Source organism: Oncorhynchus clarkii, chromosome 20 (assembly GCF_045791955.1).
Source record: "Oncorhynchus clarkii lewisi isolate Uvic-CL-2024 chromosome 20, UVic_Ocla_1.0, whole genome shotgun sequence".
In the NCBI taxonomy this organism is placed as follows: domain Eukaryota; kingdom Metazoa; phylum Chordata; class Actinopteri; order Salmoniformes; family Salmonidae; genus Oncorhynchus; species Oncorhynchus clarkii.
Window position 1 is genome coordinate 88,294,319 of NC_092166.1, and position 27,886 is coordinate 88,322,204.

At 44.4% G+C, this 27,886-nt stretch overlaps 1 protein-coding gene across 3 annotated transcripts in view; it reads left to right on the forward strand.

Annotated features, from left to right (window-relative positions):
• The first annotated feature begins 3,172 nt into the window (after positions 1-3,172).
• The window catches only part of LOC139377020 (DISC1 scaffold protein), a 93,912-nt gene continuing 69,198 nt past the window's right edge, over positions 3,173-27,886 (forward strand). For all 3 annotated transcript variants that reach the window (XR_011627985.1, XM_071120091.1, XM_071120090.1), the window contains exons 1-3: positions 3,173-3,752; positions 20,506-22,079; positions 22,272-22,341. Coding sequence is in view for 2 of the 3 variants with exons in the window: in XM_071120091.1 (XP_070976192.1) it covers positions 3,683-3,752; positions 20,506-22,079; positions 22,272-22,341 (1,714 nt within the window). In the remaining variant the exon portion in view is untranslated. The remainder of the gene's footprint in view (positions 3,753-20,505; positions 22,080-22,271; positions 22,342-27,886) is intronic.

The following is a 27,886-nucleotide window of genomic DNA, read 5'->3' on the forward strand; positions in this document are numbered from 1 at the left end:
GTTTAGTGTTTGAATCTCATCACGGGCTACCTTAGTATTTGAGCTAATTAGCAACTTTTCAACTACTTACTACTTTTTTGCTACTTTGCAAATACTTAGCATGTTAGCTACCCCTAACCTTAAGCCTTTCAGCTAACCCTTCCTCTTACACTAACCTTAACCCTTTAACCTAACTCCTAACCTTAACCAATTTAAGTACAGAACAATACGAATTGCTCTGAGACTAGGTTGTGTCCTGCCATGGGATATGAGGTCATGAGTCTAGGTCTGGTGATCAGACAGCTGGTTGGTTTGATCTGCCCGACGACAGTAAGTGGCTCTAAACCATGTAGGACAAGGACTTAGAACTGCATGGGCCTGCCATTTTGCCTTAATTAGACAGTCACTAGACATTGAACCCAGTCAGGGCACCAGAGTCCCAATACAGAGACAGAGGATAAGGTCAGTAACAAAGACCTACTGTTGTGTCGGCTGACTGACTACTTGACTGCTCTGACTGTCAAACCCCTTGTCTAGAAACACTACTGGGAGGCGGTGACCAGTGAATCTGGGTGACAGAGGGGTCTGGGGATAGAACACAGCGAAAATAAACTGTGGCGGGGCAAGGAGACTTTCTCCATGGGAAGTAAAGCCTTGAAGGCAATATTCCCGCCGTAGCCTATGTTATTCATAATGATATCGACAGAATAAAGCAACACAATTTGACAAAGTTTCCATGACAAAAATGTATTTAAAAATATCTTACCATGGAATCATTATTGGAAACGGTGTTGCTTTTTCTAAATTGACTTATAAGGAGTCCTCGTCCAATTGGACATATGCCTATTCCACCAACGGGGTCTCAGAGCATTTCGTATTATTCCATTTGTAAATCCGAGACACTCCATGTAGTATGATATGTTACGTTTCGTATGGTATGCATTCATTTGTGGATGGTTCATCATCCATTTCGTTACAAATTACAATTTGTGTGATGTGTTACAAATTGCAATTCGTACAATTAGTTACGAATTGCAATTTGTGCAATATGTTATGAATTTACAAAATGTACAATATGTTACATATTTGCAAAACGTATGTTAAGTTACAAATTACAATTTGTTGTGACCAAACGTTGGCTAGGTGGCTAATGTTAGCTGGCTGGCTAACGTTAACTCTAGGGGTTAGGGTTAGGAGTTAGGTTAAAAGGTTAAGGTTAGGGTTAGATGAAGGGTTACCTAACACGTTAAGGTTAGATGAAGGGTTAGCTAACACGTTAAGGTTAGGTGAAGGGTTAGCTAACACGTTAAGGTTAGGTGAAGGGTTAGCTAACACGTTAAGGTTAGATGAAGGGTTAGCTAACACGTTAAGGTTAGGTGAAGGGTTAGCTAACACGTTATGGTTAGGTGAAGGGTTAGCTAACACGTTAAGGTTAGGTGAAGGGTTAGCTAACACGTTAAGGTTAGGTGAAGGGTTAGCTAACACGTTAAGGTTAGGTGAAGGGTTAACTAACACGTTAAGGTTAGGTGAAGGATTAGCTAACATGTTAAGGTTAGGTAAAGGGTTAGCTAACACGTTAAGGTTAGATGAAGGGTTAGCTAACACGTTAAGGTTAGATGAAGGGTTAGCTAACACGTTAAGGTTAGATGAAGGGTTAGCTAACATGTTAAGGTTAGATGAAGGGTTAGCTAACATGTTAGGGTTAGATGAAGGGTTAGCTAACATGTTAGGGTTAGGTGAAGGGTTAGCTAACATGTTAAGGTTAGATGAAGGGTTAGCTAACATGTTAAGTAGTTGCAATGTTGCTAAAGTTGTTTGTGATGAGATTCAAACATGCAACCTTTTGGTTAAACACCTATCCACCCTTTTGCTTTTCCCTTACTTAAAACCAGTTTAATGTAACTTACATGTAATCTATGTAATCCCCAAAAGTAATTATTTATCATGAGAGAGCCATGAACAATAACTAGTAATGCTGCATACTCACAGAAAGGTAAAACGTTCACTTTTCTGGTAAAATACATTGCTGAGGTGTAGTCACTTTTGAGGACACAAGCTCAAGTACAAATATAATACAAATGTGAAAATATTAAATATATGATCATGTGTTTCCAGCTCTGTCACGACTTCCGCAGAAGTTGGTCCCTCTCCTTGTTCAGGCGGCGGTCGAAGTCACCGACCTTCAAGCCATCACTGATCCACTTTTCATTTCCCATTGGTTTTGTTTTGTCTTCCATCACACCTGGTTCCAATTCCATCATTACATGTTGTGTATTTAACCCTCTGTTCCCCCCCATGTCCTTGTCCATAATTATTTATTGTAGTGCTTGTGCACGGTATGCTGGTTATTACCGGGGTTTGTTTGACCCATTCCATGTATTGTCCTGTTGACGGTGGTTTATTGTTTATTAAACGACACCGTTGTAAATCAGTTTCCGCTCTCCTGCCGCCAGTACGCACCTCATTACAATCATACAAAACTGTATGAGTCAGGCCTGAAAGGACTGACATGCTTTCTAAATATAGTATAATCAATTTATAAAACGACTAATTATAAGGTTTCACATTCCTTATAACTGTAAAATAGATATTTGTTTAGTGTTGGAGAAAATGTTAATTTTTTTCTAAAGATCTCTCTTGATCAAAACGTCTCCGTCTCACAGCGCTCGAGCTTGGCTTCCTGAACCACTGTGTGGGTGAGAGCCGTTTGGATAGACGGTGTCCACAGATCGATTTATCAGCGAAAATATCGGTCGGAACCAGTAACTACGCAGGTCCCCTAAACAGGGAACTTTACATCTAACAGGTCCTTTTATCTCATGTAACCATACCAAACATAACATATACTACGGGAATGAAATGGACTATGTTATGTCTAGTCTATGAGACCAGTCTGGTTGCGCACTAGAATACATCAATAATACAGTTGGCGACAACAATATTATTAAAACGTTATTATTAGGCTATTTTTATTTATTCTGAGTCAATACAAGTAACCATGCATTTCTGTAAACTATTATATCTCAGCATTCTCAGCTATTGGCTCTTGTCTTGCCCTTTTAAAAGGCGGTCTGAAGGCGAAAGAGTCAAATTCCATCTCACGTAGGAAGCAGCATCTCCTCACGTTTCTCCCTTCTTCCACCACGACGCATAACGGGTCCGCATCAACAGGCAGAATAAGGGGGAGCTTTATTCCTCTTCCGTTGAATTATAACGGTATTGACACATGCTACGGTAATCCACTATTATAATAATAGCGCATTTTCTAGCGTTTTATCGTTTTGAACGAGTTGGTTCCCATTTTATCTGAAATTAACCTTCTTTCTATGGTTGCCAAAGTTTATCTTGATGCAACATAGTGAATTGACGCCCAAGAGGAATCAAATATTTTAACGATTTTCTACACGAAGCAGAATATTTGATTACGGACATGTAAGCATTTCACCGTAAGGTCTACCTACACCTGTTATATTCGGCGCATGTGACAAATACAAATGGATTTGATTTGATATAAGGAACAAGCGAAGAGAGGGAGAATCGAACAGCCTGCTACTTTCCCCAGCGGAAATGAGCTCAGTCGGGTTTTTTTCCATCTTTTAGAACATGACGGGTTTCAGCCACTACTTGCTGCCGGTGGAACCCTGAAGGTTCTCATTCCACAACCAAAATCTTTTGATTCGGATGGAATGTCAAAGTAACTCAAATGAACTACAACTACACGGACCGCAGCGACGCGCAGCATAATCATCACTACTGCGAAGGAGGCATGGAAGGTAACCAACCATAACCAACCGAAATTAATTATTATAATCTTGCCAGGCTATTTATATAAGTTGTTTGCATTTATACTATGTAGTTGTAGCTTCATAGGCTAACATACGGACTGACTAGGTGTAGACCACATTTATAGCAAATGCTACATGATAGGTCAATGGCTTTTTACTCAGCAGTTATTTTGGTAACGACGTGACCTCATTGGAAGGTGGTGTCTCTGAACCAGCTTCCTATTCATAGTGATCGATTGTTCTTGGTATTATGCTATTGACATAAGGGATGGATGGATAGAATGTTGTGGTATGAGAGAGGCCCACAGTAGGAAACCTTTGTCAGACAGCTACAATGTTGTCAGTGTTATGGGTTAGTATAAATGACAAGATCCATTTAGTGCTTAGGCTGTTATGTAGCTATTCACTCAATGGGGAGTGATGACAGTGCACAATATTTATCAATAGTTCTGTTTCCATGATTCTTTATGTCTTTCATATCCTTGGTTGTTTTACATGAACTTACCCTCCAGGCTTTCCTAATAGATTAAATACATATTGAGTGTTGCTCAATGGAGTGGTGCCTATAATAAGCCAATCAGTTGTGAGGCTGTCTGTAAGGCTCTCTGTAAGGCTCTCTGTAAGGCTGTCTGTCAGTCTGTCTGTAAGGTTGTCTGTAAGGCTGTCTGTAAGGCTCTCTGTAAGGCTGTCTGTATGTAAGTATGTCTGTAAGCCTGTCTGCCTGTAGGTCTGTCTGTAAGCCTGTAGGGCTGTCTGCCTGTAGGTCTGCCTGGCTGTCTGTCTGTCTGTAGGGCTGTCTGTCTGTCTGTAGGGCTGTCTGTCTGTCTGTCTGTCTGTCTGTAGGGCTGTCTGTCTGTCTGTAAGTCTGTTTGTAAGCCTGTAAGGCTGTTTGTAAGTCTGCCAACTATCTACTAAGCTTTGTTGAGAGAGAGAGAGAGAGGATGACAGAATGAAGATGTCTCTGAACCGTTCAGATGTGAAAGATACAAATATAACGCTGACATCTTGTTAGAAAATTATCCTCACATTTCTTCAGTAAGAATGTTCTCAGGAGAAGCTGCCCCTTTGTAGTCCCAGATCTCTGAAAGAACAGGAGGCTGAGAAGTGCTTTTCAGATCAAATATTATTCCTACCCCAGCAAGGCTGCCATGGACCGCAAATCAAACAAATAGCTGTAACCTCAGATTTTTTACTTTGGGAAAAATACTTTGTGAAAGTGTTTCTGTTCTCTGATTCTATCATAGACGGTTGTATATTTACAGGGCTTTCGGAAAGTATTCAGACCCCTTTACTTTGCCACATTTTGTTACGTTACAGCCTTATTCTAAAATGGATTTAAAAAAACACAAGTATTCAGACCCTTTGCTATGAGGCTCGAAATTGAGCTTAGGTGCATCCTGTTTTCATTGATCATTTCATTTCATTGATGTTTCTACAACTTGATAGGAGTTCATCTGTGGTAAATTCAATTGATTGGACATGATTTGGAAAGGCACACACCTGTCTATATAAGGTCCCACAGTTGACAGTGCATGTCAGAGCAAAAACCAAGCCATGAGTTTGAAGGAAATGTCCGTAGAGCTCAGAGGCAGGATTGTGTCGAGGCACAGATCTGGGTAATGGTACCAAAACATCAGGCCTTTATGGTAGAGTGGCCAGACGGAAGCCACTCCTCAGTAAAAGGCACCACAGTCCGCTTGGAGTTTGCCAATAGGCACCTGAAGACTCTCAGACCATGAGAAACAAGATTCGCTGGTCTGATGAATCCAAGATTGAACTCTTTGGCCTGAATGCCAAGCATCTCGTCTGGAGGAAACCTGGCACCATCCCTACGGTGAAGCATGGTGGTGGCAGCATCTTGCTGTGGGGATGTTTTTCAGTGGCAGGGACTGGGAGACTAGTCAGGATCGAGGGAAAGATGAACGGAGCAAAGTTCTGAGAGATCATTGATGAAAACAAGCTCCAGAGCGCTCAGGACGTCAGACTGGTGCGAAGGTTCACCTTCCAAAAGGACAAAGACCCTAAGCACATAGCCAGACAATACAGAAGTGGCTTCGGGACAAGTCTCTCAATGTCCTTGAGTGGCCCAGCCAGAGCCCGGACTTGAACCCAATCGAACATCTCTGGAGAAACCTGAAAATAGCTGTGAGCGACGCTCCCCATCCAACCAGACAGAGCTTGAGAGAATGTGTAGAGAAGAATGAGATAAATTCCCCAAATACAGATGTGCCAAGCTTGCAGTGTCATAGCCAAGAAGACTTGAGGTTGTAATCACTGCCAAAGATGCTTCAACAAAGTACTGAGTAAAGGGTCTGAATACTTTTTTTTAACCTTTATTTAACTAGGCAAGTCAGTTAAGAACAAATTCTTATTTTCAAAAACAGCCTAGGAACAGTGCCTGTTCAGTGCCTGTTCAGGGGCAGAATGACAGATTTGTATCTTGTCAGTTCGGGGATATGAACTTGCAAACTTTTGGTTACTAGTCCAACGCTCTAACCACTAGGCTACCCTGTCGCTACGTAAATGTGATATTTCATTTGTCTTTCTTTTAGAAATTTGCAAAAAATTTGACAAACCAGTTTTTGCTTTGTCATTATGGAGTATTGCGTGTAGTTTGATGAGGGCAAAAAATAATTGACTCAATTTTAGAATAAGACTAACGTAACAAAATGTGGAAAAAGTCAAGGATTCTGAATACCTTCCAAATGCACTGCATGTACGGTATAAAGTTACCTTAGCCTACATGGGGAAAAACTAGATGGGAAACCACATGAGTAGCAGTGGAAGCTATTGTATTTTGTATGGACCAGTAAGCAACACATTAGTAGTGGATCTCACTGTGCTCAGAGAGGCTTGATGGGCCACCAGGTAACAGGGTGACTACACCAGTGAAGTGGACATACCCTCAGGGTAACCATATCACCATGGAGTGGTCATACCCTCGGGGTAACCACATCACCATGGAGTGGTCATACCCTCGGTGTAACCACATCACCATGGAGTGGTCATACCCTCGGGGTAACCACATCACCATGGAGTGGACATACCCTCGGGGTAACCACATCACCATGGAGTGGACATACCCTCGGGGTAACCACATCACCATGGAGTGGACATACCCTCGGGGTAACCACATCACCATGGAGTGGACATACCCTCGGGGTAACCACATCACCATGGAGTGGACATACCCTCGGGGTAACCACATCACCATGGAGTGGACATACCCTCGGGGTAACCACATCACCATGGAGTGGACATACCCTCGGGGTAACCACATCACCATGGAGTGGACATACCCTCGGGGTAACCACATCACCATGGAGTGGTCATACCCTCGGGGTAACCACATCACCATGGAGTGGTCATACCCTCGGGGTAACCACATCACCATGGAGTGGTCATACCCTCGGGGTAACCACATCACCATCGGAGTGGTCATACCCTCGGGGTAACCACATCACCATGGAGTGGACATACCCTCGGGGTAACCACATCACCATGGAGTGGTCATACCCTCGGGGTAACCACATCACCATGGAGTGGACATACCCTCGGGGTAACCATGGAGTGGACATACCCTCGGGGTAACCATGGAGTGGACATACCCTCGGGGTAACCATGGAGTGGACATACCCTCGGGGTAACCATGGAGTGGACATACCCTCGGGGTAACCATGGAGTGGACATACCCTCGGGGTAACCATGGAGTGGACATACCCTCGGGGTAACCATGGAGTGGACATACCCTCGGGGTAACCATGGAGTGGACATACCCTCGGGGTAACCATGGAGTGGACATACCCTCGGGGTAACCATGGAGTGGACATACCCTCGGGGTAACCATGGAGTGGACATACCCTCGGGGTAACCATGGAGTGGACATACCCTCGGGGTAACCATGGAGTGGACATCCTCTGAGTCTGGACAATAGCCATTCGACTATTCTGCTTCTGGCCTTGGTTAACTATTGGCCTAACTATAAATAGAGGGAAGTCCCTATTCCGTCTCGTGGAAAATGTCCTCAGCTACTGGTCAGACTGCTGATCAGAGAGTTAGCCGGTAACGTTTTTCTCATATATTGATATCAATCATGACTGTTTTGGACACTTTTAAGTATGGAAGAAATGTGTCTGTTAACATGTGAAGGACACCCCCTCTTCTGACTGTTACACACTGTTTTCTTTCCCTGGTTTCTGTCTGTTGATCGTTACATTACTGCCCCTATGTGACAACGTGTACACAGCAGCAACCCACATGAGATTGTGTGTGTGTGTGAGTATCTGCACCAGGGTGTGTGTATCATTATTTTCAGCTGGTTTATGTGTCCCATGTGACAGTACAGGAAGTGTGTGTCTGGGCCAACCCTACCTCGACTGCTGCTGTTATATTTCATATGATGCCGTTTCAGATGCAGTTTCAGGAACAGTTTCTCAACAATCCTCACAGGCAGAGCAATGTCTATCCATTAGGATGTGAGAGCTAAATGTAAATGTAATTCCCTTCCACAAAAGCCAAGATTGAATGAGATTTAGAATAGAGCCCGAAATGATAAAAAACAAGCCCCCCCAGCGCCTTGTTAATGTTTTTGTTTTGTTCATGAAACGGAGCAGAGGAGGAGAGGATTGTCCGGCAGCATGGAAAGTAGGACCATGTGGATGTTAGTTGTAGCAGAGATCATGTTTCAGGGCCATGTGGACGGCTAGAGACGACAGGCAGGCTGTTAGCGGTAGCAGAGAGCATGTTTCAGGGCCATGCGGACGGCTAGAGACGACAGGCAGGCTGTTAGCGGTAGCAGAGAGCATGTTTCAGGGCCATGTGGACGGCTAGAGACGACAGGCAGGCTGTTAGCGGTAGCAGAGAGCATGTTTCAGGGCCATGCGGACGGCTAGAGACGACAGGCAGGCTGTTAGCGGTAGCAGAGAGCATGTTTCAGAACCATCAAATCAAAATCTATAATGAATAATGAGGCTATATAATCAAATTAAATCTTAGTCACATCTGCCGACTACAATGTAGAATTTACAGTGAAATGCTGACTTACAAGCACTTAACCAATAATGCAGTTTAAAAAAAAGTAAAAAAATGAGAAATGAAGTAACAAATAATTAAAGAGTAGTAAAGTAACAATAGCGAGACTATATACAGGAGGGTACCGGTACAGAGTCAATGTGGAGGCTATATACAGGGGTTACCGGTACAGAGTCAATGTGGAGGCTATATACAGGAGGGTACCGGTACAGAGTCAATGTGGAGGCTATATACAGGAGGGTACCGGTACAGAGTCAATGTGGAGGTTATATACAGGGGTTACCGGTACAGAGTCAATGTGGAGGCTATATACAGGAGGGTACCGGTACAGAGTCAATGTGGAGGCTATATACAGGAGGGTACCGGTACAGAGTCAATGTGGAGGCTATATACAGGGGGTACCAGTACAGAGTCAATGTGGAGGCTATATACAGGGGTTACCGGTACAGAGTCAATGTGGAGGCTATATACAGGGGGTACCGGTACAGAGTCAATGTGGAGGCTATATACAGGGGGTACCGGTACAGAGTCAATGTGGAGTCTATATACAGGGGGTACCAGTACAGAGTCAATGTGGAGGCTATATACAGGGGGTACCGGTACAGAGTCAATGTGGAGGCTATATACAGGAGGGTACCGGTACAGAGTCAATGTGGAGGCTATATACAGGGGGTACCGGTACAGAGTCAATGTGGAGGCTATATACAGGGGGTACCGGTACAGAGTCAATGTGGAGGCTATATACAGGGTGTTACGGTACAGAGTCAATGTGGAGGCTATATACAGGGTGTTACGGTACAGAGTCAATGTGGAGGGTATGTACAGGAGGGTACTGGTACAGAGTCAAGGTGCAGGGGCACCGGTGTCGAGGTAATGGAGGTAATATGTACATGTAGGTAGAGTTATTAAAGTGACTGTGCATAGATAATTACAGAGAATAGCAGCAGAGTAGAAGGTGGGGGCAATGCAAATAGTCTGGGTAGCCATTTGATTAGATGTCCAGGAGTCCATCCTTCTTCTTCCTCCAAACCGGCGAGTGGAGTTTAGACCAAAAATCTATATTTTTGTCTCATCAGACCACATGACCTTCTCCCATTCCTCCTCTGGATCATCCAGATGGTCATTGGCAAACTTCAGACAGGCCTGGACATGCGCTGTCTTGAGCAGGGGGACCCTGCGTGCGCTGCAGGATTTTAATCCATGACGGCGTAGTGTGTTACTAACGGTTTTCTTTGAGAATGTGGTCCCAGCTCTCTTCAGGTCATTGACCAGGTCCTGCCGTGTAGTTCTGGGCTGATCCCTCACCTTCCTCATGATCATTGATGCCCCACGAGGTGAGATCTTGCATGGAGCCCCAGACCAAGGGTGATTGACTGTCATCTTGAACTTCTTCCATTTTCTAATAATTGCGCCAACAGTTGTTGCCTTCTCACCAAGCTGCTTGCCTATTGTCCTGTAGCCCATCCCAGCCTTTCGCAGGTCTACAATTTTACCCCTGATGTCCTTACACAGCTCTCTGGTCTTGGCCATTGTGGAGAGGTTGGAGTCCGTTTGATTGAGTGTGTGGACAGGTGTCTTTCATACAGGTAACGAGTTCAAACAGGTGCAGTTAATACAGGTAATGAGTGGAGAACAGGAGGGCTTCTTAAAGAAAAACTAACAGGTCTGTGAGAGCTGGAATTCTTACTGGTTGTTAGGTGATCAAATACTTATGTCATGCAATAAAATGAAAATGAATTACTTAGAAATCATACAATGTGATTTTCTGGATTTTTGTTATAGATTCCGTCTCACGGTTGAAGTGTTCCTATGATAAAAATTACAGACCTCTACATGCTTTGTAAGTAGGAAACACTGCCGATTTAGCAGGTTATCAAATACTTGTTCTCCCCACTGTGTACAGTGTCATGTCTTAGGAGACAGAGGCAGAGCTTCCATGTCTGTCATGTCTTAGGAGATAGAAGCAGAGCTTCCATGTCTGTCGTGTCTTAGGAGATAGAAGCAGAGCTTCCATGTCTGTCGTGTCTTAGGATATAGAAGCAGAGCTTCCATGTCTGTCGTGTCTTAGGATATAGAAGCAGAGCTTCCATGTCTGTCGTGTCTTAGGATATAGAAGCAGAGCTTCCATGTCTGTCGTGTCTTAGGAGATAGAAGCAGAGCTTCCATGTCTGTCATGTCTTAGGAGATAGAAGCAAAGCTTCCATGTCTGTCATGTCTTAGGAGATAGAAGCAGAGCTTCCATGTCTGTCATGTCTTAGGAGATAGAAGCAGAGCTTCCATGTCTGTCATGTCTTAGGAGATACAAGCAGAGCTTCCATGTCTGTTGGCGACGCCCTCATGTTAAACACAGTTCCCATTGGCTCACTTCAGTTCAGGATGTTAAAGACAGCTTTCCATTGGTTGAGGGAGGTGAACAGGAATGCAGAGGATGTCATAAAAACAAAGGTTTGCGGATCTGCAGAGCTAATCTCTCCCAGAGACAGGCTAGTATCTGCCACAGCGAATCTGACTGACTGACCACAGATTCCACAGAGCATTAGAGGAAGTGAAAGTCAACTTTCAGCCTCTCCAGACGTGTTCATCACTCTAAACAGTCAGCAACAAAACTGTTTTTTTTCTTCACCTAATTCCACTCCAGAATAGATCCTCTATTTGTCTAAATTATACTAGAGTGGCAATATCAAAACTACACTGGAGTGCTGTGAATGAGATAAAAGTAGAAAAATACATAACTTAAAGTTCGAATCCTTAATTGGTGAAATTGCCACGTAGGTTTGGAATACTACAACAAAGAAGTTACTAACATCATCGCACGCGTGATGGAACAGCGGAGTATGTACTGCCTTTCTTTCCATGTAAAGCCAACCCTGTAAAAGGCTAAACTGCATTGGCCTGTTAATGGGGATTGGAATGATTTCAGAAGCCTATTTTAAATTGTTGGTGTGGAAGTAGGGTATGGTGACTGCCATTTATTTATTTTTATTTAACCTTTATTTAACTAGGCAAGTCAGTTAAGAACCAATTCTTATTTACAATGACTGAGGCTGGGATTAAAAATTACAAATAAATTACATTAAAGTATAGGACAAAACACAAGAGAGACAACACCACATAAAGAGAGATCTAAGACAACAACACAGCATGACAACAACTTGGTAGCAACACAACATGGCAGCAGCACAGAGTACAACCATTATTGGGCACAGACAACAGCACAAAGGGCAAGAAGGTGGAGACAACTATACATCACGCAAAGCAGCCACAACTGTCAGTAAGAGTGTCCATGATTGTGTCTTTGAATGAAGAGACTTTTGAGAATATGGCTCTTTAAATGTAAATAAGAATTTGTTCTTAACTGACTTGTCTAGTTAAATAAAGGTTAAATTCTGCCCCTTGTGTTGAGACTTTGCTCTGCTTAGTTTCTTCCTTATTTCCTGCTGAACTATTTTAGCCTGCTGCTAACAGGAAGTTGTATAAACATAGTTTAAGTGCTGCAAGCAGCCACAGTGTGTGTGTGTGTGTGTGTGTGTGTTATTCTACCTCACAATGGAGCTACTGGGAGGTGTTTCCTTCTCCTTTAGGAAGAGTCTTTCCTTTCTGTGTCCAAACATAGTATTATCTCCTATCAGCCTCCTATCAAACACCTGTCATTCAAAATTTGATTTGCTAAGTTTCATATGTACTGACTGTACAACCTGGGAGTAACCTTTAGTAACCCCCTATATACAGGGCCTCACCTTTGCCGCTCCCTGTCTCTCCCCTAATCTCTCTCCTACTGTCTCTCTCCTAATCTCTCTCTTTCTGTCCTTTAAGTATTCTCTCAATCTTTCCTCTTTCTCTAATGTCCTTCCTTCTCTCTGTCTCCGCAACATGTTTGTGCCATGACATCATCTGAGCTGAGGGTCATGAAGGTTAGTTTGGTAATGTGGAAGCTTTGTGAGACGGACCAGGCCATATTTAGCTGATGCCTTGGAGAAATGGAAGAGAGAGTGATCTGGACCAGAGAGAGAGAGACCGAAGAGATAGATATGGACCAGAGAGAGAGAGACAGAAGAGAGAGAGAGATATGGACCAGAGAGAGAGAAGAGAGAGAGATATGGACCAGAGAGACAGAAGAGAGAGAGATATGGACCAGAGAGAGAGACAGAAGAGAGAGAGAGATATGGACCAGAGAGAGAGAGACAGAAGAGAGGGAGAGACAGAAGAGAGCGAGATATGGACCAGAGAGACAGAAGAGAGAGAGATATGGACCAGAGAGAGAGATATGGACCAGAGAGAGAGAGAGAGAGACAGAAGAGAGAGAGAGACAGAAGAGAGCGAGATATGGACCAGAGAGACAGAAGAGAGAGAGATATGGACCAGAGAGAGAGATATGGACCAGAGAGAGAGAGAGAGAGAGACAGAAGAGAGATATGGACCAGAGAGAGAGAGAGAGAGAGACAGAATGAGGTGGAAACTGAGCTGCACTTCCTAACCTCCTGCCCAATGTATGACCATATTAGAGAGACATATTTCCCTCAGATTACACAGATCCACAAAGAATTCGAAAACAAATCCAGTTTTGATAAACTCCAATATCTACTGGGTGAAATTCCACAGTGTGCCATCACAGCAGCAAGATTTGTGACCTGTTGCCACGAGAAAAGGGCAACCAGTGAAGAACACACACCATTGTAAATACAACCCATATTTATGCTTATTTATTTTATCTTGTGAGATTTAACCATTTGTACATTGTTAAAACACTGTATATATATATATATATATATATATATATATATATATATAATATGACATTTGTAATGTCTTTATTGTTTTGAAACTTCTGTATGTGTAATGTTTACTGTTCATTTTTATTGTTTATTTCACTTTATATATTCACTTTATATATTATCTACCTCACTTGCTTTGGCAATGTTAACACATGTTTCCCATGCCAATAAAGCCCTTGAATTGAATTTAATTGACAGAAGAGGGAGTGATCTGGACCAGAGAGAGAGAGAGAGAGAAGAGGGAGTGATATGGACCAGAGAGAGAGAGACAGAAGAGAGCGAGAGATATGGACCAGAGAGAGAGAGACAGAAGAGAGAAAGATATGGACCAGAGAGAGAGAGAGACAGAAGAGAGAGAGAGAGATATGGACCAGAGAGAGAGACAGAAGAGAGAGAGCTATGGACCAGAGAGAGAGAGACAGAAGAGAGAGAGATATGGACCAGAGAGAGAGAGATATGGACCAGAGAGAGAGAGACAGAAGAGAGAGAGATATGGACCAGAGAGAGAGAGACAGAAGAGAGAGCGCTATGGACCAGAGAGAGAAAGACAGAAGAGAGAGAGATATGGACCAGAGAGAGACAGAAGAGAGAAAGATATGGACCAGAGAGAGAGACAGAAGAGAGCGACTTAAATCCAATGAAAGGGCTGAAGTATTTTCCTAAACCAGAAGCCTTTTCAATATCAATACAAGGAAACAAATGATCAAATGATGATATGTAAAAAGATGGGTTGTGTGAAGGACTTTGTAAACAGATAGCCCACAGAGATGGTTGTATCCTTTCTAGTGCCAGCTCTTCTGAATGACCCCACTGTGTGGTCGGCCTCTTGTCTTCCAGTACAACTGACAGCGGAGAGAGAGAGAGTGAGCAGCACAGCTGTGCACAAAGGATCCGTTGAAGGCTTCAGATTTCCTTGCACTCCTCTCGCCCTTGGTTGCGTCTAATTGTGTTGCTCTCCTGGGGCTCTGTTGGGTCTGTTTGTGTTTGTGAACAGAGCATCAGGACCAGATTGCTTAGGGGACTCTTCTCCAGGTTAATTTCTCTGTATGTGATAGCATTGTTATGGAAGGTCTGGGAATCACTTCCTTTTAGGTGGTTGTAGATTTGGTGTTTGTGTTTCCATTCTTAAATTGAAGAAGTTTGGAACCACCAAGACTCTTCCTAGAGCTGGCCGCCCGGCGAAACTGAGAAATCGGGGAGGAGGGCCTTGGTCAGGGAGGTCAGGGACCAAGAAGTTGGTCACTCTAACAGAGCTCCAGAGTTCCTCTGTGGAGATGGGAGAACCTTCCAGAAGGACAACCATCTCTGCAGCACTCCACCAATCAGGCCTTTATGGTAGAGTGGTCAGACGGAAGCCACTCCTCAGTAAAAGGCACACAACAGTCCGCTTGGAGTTTACCAAAAGGCACCTAAAGACTCTCAGACCATGAGAAACAAGATTCTCTGGTTTGATGAAACCAATATTGAACTCTTTGGCCTGAATGCCAAGTGTTACGCCTGGAGAAAACCTGGCACCATCCATACGGTGAAGCATGGTGGTGGCAGCATCATGCCGTGGGGATGATTTTTAGCGGCAGGGACTGGGAGACTAGTCAGGATTGAGGCAAAGACCAATGGAGCAAAGTACAGAGAGATCCTTGATGAAAACCTGCTCCAGAGCGCTCAGGACCTCAGACTGGGGAGAAGGTTCACCTTCCAACAGGACAACGATCCTAAGCAGAAACATTTGAGTAATCAAGGTGACAGACACATTCAATACCTCCTTGCGTCTAGCTGGGTGTAATCATCCAACAGTTGCAAACGAGAGTTTCTATTGGACAAAGTCAGGTATGTTCATCCCCGTTTCAGTCTGATTGCTTCCGTTTAATAAACGTTTTTCAACAGAATCAGCAGAATGAGCCTCCCGAGTGGCACAATGGTCTGCAATGCAGTGCTAGCTGTGCCACTAGAGATTCTGGGTTCGAGTCCAGGCTCTGTCGCAGCCGGCCGCGACCGGGAGACCCATGGGGTGGTGCGCAATTGGCCCAGAGTCGTCCAGGTTAGGGGAGGGTTTGGCCGGCAGGGATGCCCTTATTCCATCGTGCTCTAGCGACTCCTGAGGCGGGCCGGGCACAGTGCACGCTGACATGGTTGCCAGGTGTAAGGTATTTCCTCCGACATATTGGTGCGGCTGGCTTCCGGGTTAAGTGGGCGTTGTGTCAAGAAGCAGTGCGGCTTGGATGGGTTGTGTTTCGGAGGACGCACGGCTCTCGACCTTCGCCTCTCCCGAGTCCGTACGGGAGTTGCAGCGATGAGACAATACTGTAACTAAAAATCAAATCAAATTTTATTTGTCACATACACATGGTTAGCAGATGTTATTGCGAGTGTATCGAAATGCTTGTGCTTCTAGTTCCGACAATGCAGTAATAACCAACAAGTAATCTAGCTAACAATTCCAAAACTACTACCTTATAGACACAAGTGTAAGGGGATAAATAATATGTACATAAAGATATATGAATGAGTGATGGTACAGAGCGGCATAGGCTAGATACAGTAGATGGTATCGAGTGCAGTATATACATATGAGATGAGTATGTAAACAAAGTGGCATAGTTTAAAGTGGCTAGTGATACATGTATTACATAAAGATGCAGTAGATGATATAGAGTACAGTATAGAGTACAGTATACATATGAGATGAATAATGTAGGGTATGTAAACATTATATTAGGTAGCATTGTTTAAAGTGGCTAGTGATATATTTTACATCAATTCCCATCATTAAGGTGGCTGGAGTTGAGTCACTGTGTTGGCAGCAGCCACTCAATGTTAGTGGTGGCTGTTTAACAGTCTGATGGCCTTGAGATAGAAGCTGTTTTTCAGTCTCTCGGTCCCAGCTTTGATGCACCTGTACTGACTTCGCCTTCTGGATGATAGCGGGGTGAACAGGCAGTGGCTCGGGTGGTTGTTGTCCTTGATGATCTTTATGGCCTTCCTGTGACATCGGGTGGTGTAGGTGTCCTGGAGGGCAGGTAGTTTTCCCCCGGTGATGCGTTGTGCAGACCTCACTACCCTCTGGAGAGCCTTATGGTTGTGGGCGGAGCAGTTGCCGTACCAGGCGGTGATTCAGCCCGACAGGATGCTCTCAATTGTGCATCTGTAGAAGTTTGTGAGTGCTTTTGGTGACAAGCCGAATTTCTTCAGCCTCTTGAGCTGCTGCGCCTTCTTCACGATGCTGTCTGTGTGGGTGGACCAATTCAGTTTGTCTGTGATGTGTACGCCGAGGAACTTAAAACTTACTACCCTCTCCACTACTGTTCCTTCGATGTGGATAGGGGGGTGTTCCCTCTGCTGTTTCCTGAAGTACACAATCATCTCCTCAGTTTTGTTGACGTTGAGTGTGAGGTTATTTTCCTGACACCACACTCCGAGGGCCCTCACCTCCTCCCTGTAGGCCGTCTCGTCGTTGTTGGTAATCAAGCCTACCACTGTTGTGTCGTCCGCAAACTTGATGATTGAGTTGGACGCGTGCGTGGCCACGCAGTCGTGGGTGAACAGGGAGTACAGGAGAGGGCTCAGAACGCACCCTTGTGGGGCCCCAGTGTTGAGGATCAGCGGGGTGGAGATGTTGTTGCCTTCCCTCACCACCTGGGGGCGGCCCGTCAGGAAGTCCAGTACCCAGTTGCACAGGGCGACTGTGTTACTCTGTTTGTTCCGGTACCTCGGAGCTCACCCCACTCACTGTTTGTTTCTGTAACCTCGGAGCTCACCAGGTCACCCCACTCTAGTGCTCACTGTTTGTTCCAGTACCTCGGCGCTCACCAGGTCACCCCACTCTAGTGCTCACTGTGTGTTCCGGTACCTCGGAGCTCACCAGGTCACCCCACTCACTGTTTGTTCCGGTACCTCGGAGCTCACCAGGTCACCCCACTCTAGTGCTCACTGTGTGTTCCGGTACCTCAGAGCTCACCAGGTCACCCCACTCTAGTGCTCACTGTGTGTTCCGGTACCTCGGAGCTCACCAGGTCACCCCACTCTAGTGCTCACTGTTTGTTCCGGTACCTCGGAGCTCACCAGGTCACCCCACTCTAGTGCTCACTGTGTGTTCCGGTACCTCGGAGCTCACCAGGTCACCCCACTTACTGTTTGTTCTGGTACCTCGGAGCTCACCAGGCCACCCCACTCACTGTGTGTTCCGGTACCTCGGAGCTCACCAGGTCACCCCACTCACTGTGTGTTCCGGTACCTCGGAGCTCACCAGGTCACCCCACTCTAGTGCTCACTGTTTGTTCCGGTACCTCGGAGCTCACCAGGTCACCCCACTCTAGTGCTCACTGTGTGTTCCGGTACCTCGGAGCTCACCAGGTCACCCCACTCACTGTTTGTTCTGGTACCTCGGAGCTCACCAGGTCACCCCACTCACTGTTTGTTCCAGTACCTCGGAGCTCACCAGGTCACCCCACTCACTGTTTGTTCCGGTACCTCAGAGCACACCAGGTCACCCCACTCTAGTGCTCACTGTTTGTTCCGGTACCTCGGAGCTCACCAGGTCACCCCACTCTAGTGCTCACTGTGTGTTCCGGTACCTCGGAGCTCACCAGGTCACCCCACTCACTGTTTGTTCTGGTACCTCGGAGCTCACCGGGTCACCCCACTCACTGTTTGTTCTGGTACCTCGGAGCTCACCGGGTCACCCCACTCACTGTTTGTTCTGGTACCTCGGAGCTCCCCAGGTCACCCCACTCTAGTGCTCACTGTGAGTGCCGGTACCTCGGAGCTCACCAGGTCACCCCACTCTAGTGCTCACTGTTTGTTCCGGTACCTCGGAGCTCACCAGGTCACCCCACTCACTGTTTGTTTCCGGTACCTCGGAGCTCACCAGGTCACCCCACTCACTGTTTGTTCCGGTACCTCGGAGCTCACCAGGTCACCCCACTCACTGTTTGTTCCGGTACCTCGGAGCTCACCAGGTCACCCCACTCTAGTGCTCACTGTTTGTTTCCGGTACCTCGGAGAGCACCAGGTCACCCCACTCACTGTTTGTTCCGGCTCCTCCTGTTACTCTGTGCTGTGTTACTCTGTTATGTTGTGTTAATCTGTGTTGTGTTACTCTGTGATGTTGTTTTACTCTGTTTTGTTACTCTTATGTTACTCTGTTGTGTTGCTCTGTGTCATGTTGTGTTACTCTGTGTTGTGTTACTCTGTGTTGTATTGTGTTACTCTGTGTTATGTTGCTCTGTGATGTGTTGTATTGTGTTGCTCTGTGTTATGTTGCTCTGTGATGTGATGTGTTGTATTGTGTTGCTCTGTGTTATGTTGCTCTGTGATGTGTTGTATTGTGTTGCTCTGTGTTATGTTGCTCTGTGATGTGTTGTATTGTGTTGCTCTGTGTTATGTTGTATTGTGTTGCTCTGTGTTATGTTGCTTTGTGATGTGTTGTATTGTGTTGCTCTGTGTTATGTTGCTTTGTGATGTGTTGTATTGTGTTGCTCTGTGTTATGTTGCTCTGTGATGTGTTGTATTGTGTTACTCTGTGTTGTGTTACTCTGTGTTGTATTGTGTTACTCTGTGTTATGTTGCTCTGTGATGTGTTGTATTGTGTTGCTCTGTGTTATGTTGCTTTGTGATGTGTTGTATTGTGTTGCTTTGTTATGTTGCTTTGTGATGTGTTGTATTGTGTTACTCTGTGTTGTGTTACTCTGTGTTGTATTGTGTTACTCTGTGTTATGTTGCTCTGTGATGTGTTGTATTGTGTTGCTCTGTGATGTGTTGTATTGTGTTACTCTGTGTTATGTTGCTTTGTGATGTGTTGTATTGTGTTGCTCTGTGTTATGTTGCTCTGTGATGTGTTGTATTGTGTTGCTCTGTGTTATGTTGCTCTGTTATGTGTTGTATTGTGTTGCTCTGTGTTATGTTGCTCTGTGATGTGTTATATTGTGTTGCTCTGTGTTATGTTGCTCTGTGATGTGTTGTATTGTGTTGCTCTGTGTTATGTTGCTTTGTGATGTGTTGTATTGTGTTGCTCTGTGATGTGTTGTATTGTGTTGCTCTGTGTTATGTTGCTCTGTAATGTGTTGTATTGTGTTGCTCTGTGATGTGTTGTATTGTATTGCTCTGTGTTATGTTGCTTTGTGATGTGTTGTATTGTGTTGCTCTGTGTTATGTTGCTCTGTGATGTGTTGTATTGTGTTGCTCTGTGATGTGTTGTATTGTGTTGCTCTGTGTTATGTTGCTTTGTGATGTGTTGTATTGTGTTGCTCTGTGTTATGTTACTCTGTGATGTGTTGTATTGTGTTGCTCTGTGTTATGTTGCTCTGTAATGTGTTGTATTGTGTTGCTCTGTGATGTGTTGTATTGTGTTGCTCTGTGATGTGTTGTATTGTGTTGCTCTGTGTTATGTTGCTCTGTGATGTGTTGTATTGTGTTGCTCTGTGTTATGTTGCTTTGTGATGTGTTGTATTGTGTTGCTCTGTGATGTGTTGTATTGTGTTACCCTGTGTTATGTTGCTTTGTGATATGTTGTATTGTGTTGCTCTGTGTTATGTTGCTCTGTGATGCGTTGTATTGTGTTGCTCTGTGTTATGTTGCTCTGTGATGTGTTGTATTGTGTTGCTCTGTGTTATGTTGCTCTGTGATGTGTTGTATTGTGTTGCTCTGTGATGTGTCATGTTGTGTTCCTCTGTGTTGTGTTACTCTGTGTTGTATTGTGTTACTCTGTGTTATGTTGCTCTGTGATGTGTTGTATTGTGTTGCTCTGTGTTATGTTGCTCTGTGATGTGTTGTATTGTGTTGCTCTGTGTTATGTTGCTCTGTGATGTGTTGTATTGTGTTGCTCTGTGTTATGTTGCTTTGTGATGTGTTGTATTGTGTTGCTCTGTGTTATTTTGCCCTGTGTGGTGTTGTTGCCAACCTGTAGCCTAGTTTAATGGCTAATCTAATCTCCCTCTTGACAGGTGGCTTGGGCACACCCACGTCATCAGCTGGCAGCTCCACCTGCAAGAGGCTCCAGCAGCACCGGCGCCCAGAGTACCTGAGGACAGAGTTACACAGGCTACAGAGCACCCTGGCTAGGGAGGAGGGGAGGACAGCCTGCCTGACCAACGGAGCATCTGGATGTCATGGGATGAACAGGCAGAACGGTCACAGTGATGTCATAAAGATGAGCAACACCCTGAGACTACATGTACCACCAGCTGGCTCATGTGTCTCAGTCAGCCAGCAGCTCTCTCCTCTGGAGACATCCAGCTCAGAAGCATACAAACCATCCCTAAGTTACCAAAACAACCATTTAATTTCCTCCTCTCCCACTCCCCCTCAGAGTGACTTCAGGTTGACCCCAGGGTCAATCCCCCTACAGCCCTGCCTCTTGAGCCCTAACCCCAGGTCTAGTTCTGCTGCCTCTGCAACTCAGTTCTGCCCTCCTAACTCCAGGACCTGTCCCTCTGGTTCCACTGGCTCCAGGTCACCCCAGTCCCCCCGGCCAACCTGCCACTCCAGGCCACCTCCTTCAGGGGACACTCCCTTCAGCTCCTCTTTCAGCTTCATCCAACAGTCACTGAGCCTTGATTCACTGAGCTCCAATCACAGGAAAAATACAGACACCGCAGCTGGTGAGAGGCCCCCTGGCCTAAACCCAGACCAACAACCACTGAACAGGCCCCCTGGCCTAAACCCAGACCCACAACCACTGAACAGCTCCCCTGGCCTAAACCCAGACCCACAACCACTGAACAGCTCCACTAGTCTAGACCCAGACCCGCTGGATCAGTCCTCAGCTAGGTCATTAAGAACTAGATCAGTCCCATCCCACTCAGAACCACTGGAGTGGTCTGCGTCTGTCCCACTCTGCCAACCTGTATCAGCCCCCCTTGACCAATTACCATCCAGGACATCTGGCTCCAGCTCCAACCAATCACGACTAGGAGTTTTGGGTCTCTCTTTGGGGCTTTCTGTTTCAAAACTGTCAACTCCGAGTCGTGTCCAATCAGAGCCAGGCTCCGTCCCTCTCAGCCAGTCAGACGGAGTACGGGACCGGCTCTCACCTTGGGTGTGGCAGGACCGCCACTGGGAAGGCCGGGAGGGGGCGGGACCACATCTGCGGGCGGAGTTACCCTCCTCTGACCTGGCGGAGGTGGAGCCTGACTGTGACTCCTCCTCTCTGGACACAGAAGCCTCCTCCTCCCTGTCAGTAGCGGAGGACTCTGACGCTGCCACTCCCTCCTCCCTCACCTCAGGGTACGAGAGTACCACGCCCACTACCGTCTCTGCCTCCTCCCTCACCTCAGGGTACGAGAGTGCCACGCCCACTACCGCCTCTGCCTCCTCCCTCACATCAGGGTACGAGAGTGCCATGCCCACTACCGCCTCTGCCTCCTCCCTCACCTCAGGGTACGAGAGTGCCACGCCCACTACCGCCTCTGCCTGGAATGACTGCGTTCCAGACCAGGACCAGGGCTGGGACCAACTGGTCAAGAAGTACGAAGGTGTCCTTCAAGATTGCCTGCACAACAACCGTACTAATACTAAGGTATGTCTTGCACCATAGACATATTTTATACATATAGGGTCATTTAGAAGAGCTACATTCTGCTATAATAGTTACATTCTGTACTCAGTAATGTAAAGCAACACATTGACCTGGTATTAGTCGTATTTCTGTCTGTGGCAGATGTTTCACCGTGCTTGACTACTGAACTACTGTATTCTGTTCCTGTCTCAGATTGAGTCCATGATGGGGAAGCTGCAGAGACTAAAGCAGAAGGCTATCCTGGAGGATGAGTATGACTCAGGTGAGGGAACATTCAAAGAAAGACTTTGTGTGACACTAAGACATCTGCTCATTTTATGTTGTCTCAGGGCCGGCGTTATAGGTGGCCTTAGAGGGCCTGGCCCGCCCTACCATACCTCTTTACCCATCTGGTGCTGTCTGGACAGGGAAACAGCATCACTCTGTCTCAGTATGTGTAGACCATGTATCTGATGCTGTCTGGACAGGGAAACAGCATCTCTCTGTCTCAGTATGTGTAGACCATGTATCTGATGCTGTCTGGACAGGGAAACAGCACCTCTCTGTCTCAGTATGTGTAGACCATGTATCTGATGCTGTCTGGACAGTGAAACAGCACCTCTCTGTCTCAGTATGTGTAGACCATGTATCTGATGCTGTCTGGACAGGGAAACAGCATCTCTCTGTCTCAGTATGTGTAGACCATGTATCTGATGCTGTCTGGACAGGGAAACAGCACCTCTCTGTCTCAGTATGTGTAGACCATGTATCTGATGCTGTCTGGACAGTGAAACAGCATCTCTCTGTCTCAGTATGTGTTGACCATGTATCTGATGCTGTCTGGACAGGGAAACAGCACCTCTCTGTCTCAGTTTCGCTCACTAGGATGTTTTCTCCGGGGACAACCAGCTTGACTCTGTATTATGTAGCGAAATTTGAAATGGTGTTTTTTACATTGGATAAAAGTATAGACTCAGAGCTAGAAAAATTGTATATCAAACACTACAGTTGAGGAACAATGGGAACGTAATTCTGCTTTGAAAGTTGATAAATTTGTTACCCAACTTTTGAGAAAATTACCCTTTAATGTTTTGGTACTTACTGGAGAGCTCTTCTTTGTCTACACCCATTCAACATCATTCACAACCTCTTTAACTTTAGCCCCACCCATCTCTTTAAGGATTCACATGTGAGGCCATGTGCTAAACAGAGTGAGTACGGTAGTGTAATAAACAACCAAAGATTTCAATACTAAAAGCTGGTTTATACAATGTCTGTATACACTTGTCGCAGTGACATCATGAACATTCTATTTTCGTCCAACATCAAACTTGTCCTTGTCATTATGAAAAAGTACATACAAAAAAACGACAGGCTGCATGACATCAGCAGCCTGGTGGTCCAAAATAGCATAACTGGTATATTTTAACACCAATAAACCCATCTGTTTAAAAATGAATTCAGTATATGTCAATCTAGCAAACTAGGCTACTAAAAGCAACTTTCTAAACAATGTTTGGGGTCGTTTCTAGCTTGTTGTTATTTAGTTAGCTAACGTTAAGTTAGCTGGCTAGCTTGTTCAAATAATGACCACATCATATAGCTAACATTGTCTTAACTTTAGCTAAGTTGTATTCATTTTTTACAGGAAAAAATCTCACAACAAGATCATTATTTGCAAGTTAATGGCTAGACAATTACATAAAATTGCTTACGGTTGTGAGTATGACTAAATAAAAGCAGGGTATTCTACCTGAGAAATTCTGAACTTGGACACTGTCTTGTTGGCCTAATGTTACATCCTAATTTGACTTTGGTGCAGGTCATGTTGTTCTTCACATTACCGTCACATTATGCTCCACTACAGCCCCGTCGATGAGAATCACGGATGCCATGATTTCCCTTAGTTTGAAGATGTGATCCAGAGACATTTGTTTTATACAACAGCCTTCTGTGTGTAGTCTTTTCGACTCTGTCCGCATATTTGCAATCAAAAGCCAGAATTTTATCCATCTCCTTAGCTATCATACTCTCCTTCCACAGGACATTCCACTGATTTCAAAACTCGGTCCTCCAGAAAGTGAAGGGCGTTAGCAACACTTTGTCAATTCTTCTTTAATAAAAACAGTGTTAGAAAAGATCACCTACACATACTGAGCTGCTCATGTTATAGACAGAAGCCTGCAACATGGCAGACTAATCTGTACAGGATAGGTTCCTGCCTTTTTCCATGGCTGAACCAATTTGTAATTTAACAATTGTATTCATATTTACAAATGGCATACAAGTTTGTTATTAAGTTGCATAAGGCATTTCTGCCCAAAAAACACATTTTGATAAAAAAAATTATGTTTATGTACAAATGCCTCTCCTGTGAAGTAGTGACGTGCGCTTAGAGTCACAAATAATGTTAGTAAGGTCCAGAACATTGCATCACTGCTAGCTACACAGCAATACTTTCATTCTTACCTCTCTTTATGGGATGTCATATTTAGAACAAAGTTGAGGCTGTTGTAATTGCATCATTTTGGACATGTATTACAAATTGCAGCCCTTTTCCCCCAACCACCACATGATGTCATGATGATGACAGACTGAATTGACTAATTAATGTCAGATAAACTATGTCAAATCAGATTGGTCACATACACATGGTTAGCAGATGCTAACATGAGTGTAGCGAAGTGCTTGAGCTTCTGGTTCTGACCATGCAGTAATATCTAACACGTAATCTAACAATTTCACAAGAACTACCTAATACACAAATCTAAAGGGGTAAATGAGTATATGTGCATGAACAATGGCCAGGCAGTGTAGGCAAGGTGCAGTAGATGGTATTAAATAGAGTATATACCAATAGTGGCTTGCTAAAGTATTCACCCCCCTTGGCATTTTTCCTATTTTGTTGCCTTGCAACCTGGAATTAAAATGGATTTTTGGGTGGTTTGTATCATTTGATTTACACAACATGCCTACCACTTTGAAGATGCAACATATTTTTTATTGTGAAACAAACAAGAAATAAGACAAAAAAACAGAACTTGAGTGTGCATAACTATTCACCCCCCCAAAGTCAATACTTTGTAGAGCCACCTTTTGTTGCAATTACAGCTGCAAGTCTCTTGGGGTATGTCTCTATAAGCTTGGCACATCTAGCCACTGGGATTTCTGCCCATTTTTCAAGGAAAAACTGCTCCTGCTCCTTCAAGTTGGATGGGTTCCGCTGGTGTACAAAAATATTTAAGTCATATCACAGATTCTCAATTGGATTGAGGTCTGGGCTTTGACTAGGCCATTCCAATACATTTAAATGTTTCCCCTTAAACCACTCAAATGTTACTTTAGCAGTATGCTTAGGGTCATTGTCCTGCTGGAAGGTGAACCTCCGTCTCAGTGTCAAATCTCTAGAAGACTGAAGCAGATCTCCCTCAACAATTTGCCTGTATTTAGCGCCATCCATCATTCCTTAAATTCTGACCAGTTTCCCAGTCCCTGTCGATGAAAAAAAAACACAGCATGATGCTGCCACCACCCTGCTTCACTGTGGGGATGGTGTTCTTGGGGTGATGGGAGGTGTTGGGTTTGCACCAGACATAGCGTTTTTTCCTTGATGGCCAAAAAACTACATTTTAGTCTTATCTGACCAGAGTCAGATGTTTGGGGAGTCTCCCACATGCCTTTTGGTGAACACCAAACATGTTTGCTTATTTCTTTCTTTAAGCAATAGCTTTTTTTGGCCACTCTTCCATGAAGCCCAGCTCTGTGGAGTGTATGGCTTAAAGTGGTCCTATGGACAGATACTCCAATCTCCGCTGTGGAGCTTTGCAGCTCCTTCAGGGTCATCTTTGGTCTCTTTGTTGTCTCTGATTAATGCCCTCCTTGCCTGGTCCGTGAGTTTTGGTGGGTGGCCCCCTCTTGGCAGGTTTGTAGTGCCATATTCTTTCCATTTTTTAATAATGGATTTTTAATAATGGATTTAATGGTGCTCCATGGGATGTTCAAAGTTCCATATATTTTTTTATAACCAATCCCTGATCTGGACTTCTCCACAACTTTGTCCCTGACATGTTTAGAGAACTCCTTGGTCTTCATGGTGCCGCTTGCTTGGTGGTGCCCCTTGCTTAGTGGTGTTGGAGGCTCTGGGGCCTTTCAGAACAGATGTATATGTACTGAGATCATGTGACAGATCATGTGACACTTAGATTGTACACAGGTGGACTTTATTTAACAAATTATGTGACTTCTGAAGGTAATTGGTTGCACCAGATCTTATGTAGGGGCTTCATAACAAAGGGGTGAATGTATATGCACGTACCACTTTTCCGTCTTTTATTTTTTAGAATTTCACTTCACCAATTTGTAATATTTTGTGTTAGTCCATTACATGAAATCCAAATAAAAATCTATTTTAATTCCAGGTTGTAAGGCAACAAAATAGGAAAAACGCCAATACTTTCGCAAGCCATTGTATGATATGAGTAATGTAAGACGTGTAAACATTATTAAAGTGACATTAGTTAAAGTGACTAGTGATCCATTAGTTAAAGTGACTAGTGATCCATTAGTTAAAGTGACTAGTGATCCATTAGTTAAAGTGACCTAGTGATCCATTAGTTAAAGTGACCTAGTGATCCATTAGTTAAAGTGACTAGTGATCCATTAGTTAATGTGGCCAGTGATCCATTAGTTAAAGTGACCCATTAGTTAAAGTGACTAGTGATCCATTAGTTAAAGTGACTAGTGATCCATTAGTTAAAGTGACTAGTGATCCATTAGTTAACGTGACTAGTGATCCATTAGTTAACGTGACTAGTGATCCATTAGTTAAAGTGACTAGTGATCCATTAGTTAAAGTGACTAGTGATCCATTAGTTAAAGTGACTAGTGATCCATTAGTTAAAGTGACTAGTGATCCATTAGTTAAAGTGACTAGTGATCCATTAGTTAAAGTGACTAGTGATCCATTAGTTAAAGTGACTAGTGATCCATTAGTTAAAGTGACTAGTGATCCATTAGTTAAAGTGCCCTGTGATCCATTAGTTAAAGTGACCTAGTGATCCATTAGTTAAAGTGACCTAGTGATCCATTAGTTAAAGGGACTAGTGATCCATTAGTTAAAGTGACTAGTGATCCAATTATTAAAGTGGCCAGTGATTGGGTCTCAATGTAGGCAGCAGCAGTTAGTGATGTCTGTTTAGCAGTCTGACGGCCTTGAGATAGAAGCTGTTTTTCAGTCTCTCGGTCCCAGCTTTGATGCACTGACGAGATGGTCTCCACTCTTAACAATAGTAGTTGTTGTTCCAAAGGTGAGAAGGCAGGCGGTCTGCTTATCATGTTGCTCATCGCTGTACTCCCGCAGGGACAGATTTTGACAGGAGTGGACCCTCTCGTGTCTTTCTCTCTGCTAGCGTTGACAGATACAGTTTGAGTGACATCGAGAATGTTTTTTTTTTTTCCAACTCCCGCCCACTGGATGAGAACTGTGGAGGTCGGTTGGCAAATAACAGAAGGTGCTGTGAGAGGACAGGAGGCGACAAGATGAGAGGAGGGTGATGCCTTTTGGGAGGGGGAAATCTTAACAAGTCTCTCGAGTCATACAGCTCAAGTCCAAGACTGGGTCAAGTGTCTATCTTTCTGTCAAGTCTCAAGTCGCAAAATGTGCGACTGGAGTAGTACTCGAGTCCACCTCTCTGAATACTGTAGTATTTAACCATAGTATATTGTAATATTTAACCATAGTATACTGTAGTATTCAACCATAGTATACTGTAGTATTCAACCATAGTATACTGTAGTATTTAACCATAGAATACTGTAGTATTTAACCA